Source organism: Chaetura pelagica, unplaced genomic scaffold (assembly GCF_000747805.2).
Source record: "Chaetura pelagica isolate M959 unplaced genomic scaffold, ChaPel_1.0 scaffold273, whole genome shotgun sequence".
Lineage (NCBI taxonomy): Eukaryota > Metazoa > Chordata > Aves > Apodiformes > Apodidae > Chaetura > Chaetura pelagica.
The window spans coordinates 1,059,470-1,059,706 of record NW_009952828.1 but is presented as its reverse complement, the minus strand read 5'-3'; the positions used below and the strand labels follow the sequence as shown (position 1 = coordinate 1,059,706).

At 65.0% G+C, this 237-nt stretch overlaps 1 protein-coding gene across 1 annotated transcript in view; it reads right to left on the bottom strand.

The window, feature by feature from the left end:
- Nucleotides 1–237, bottom strand: part of FABP3 (fatty acid binding protein 3, muscle and heart (mammary-derived growth inhibitor)) — a 62,555-nt gene that overhangs the window by 6,879 nt on the left and 55,439 nt on the right. Inside the window, exon 2 of the mRNA XM_009995162.1 lies at nucleotides 34–206. Coding sequence (XP_009993464.1) covers nucleotides 34–206 — 173 coding nt within the window. The remainder of the gene's footprint in view (nucleotides 1–33; nucleotides 207–237) is intronic.

Sequence of the window (237 nt, the reverse complement as noted above, 5' to 3'; positions counted from 1 at the left end):
GGGGAGGGGGGGGAGCAGGGTCTGGGGGCTCACCTTGACGTGTCTGTCGTCCGCCGTGGTCTCGTCAAACTCCTCGCCCAGCTTGAAGCTGATCTCGGTGTTCTTGAAGGTGCTCTGGGTCTTCACGGTGACCTTGTCGCCCTGCACCTCGATGATGGTGGTGGGTTTGGTCATGCTGGCCACCTGCCTCGTGGCGAACCCCACGCCTGCGGGGTGCGAGGTTTGGGGGGGCTGAGG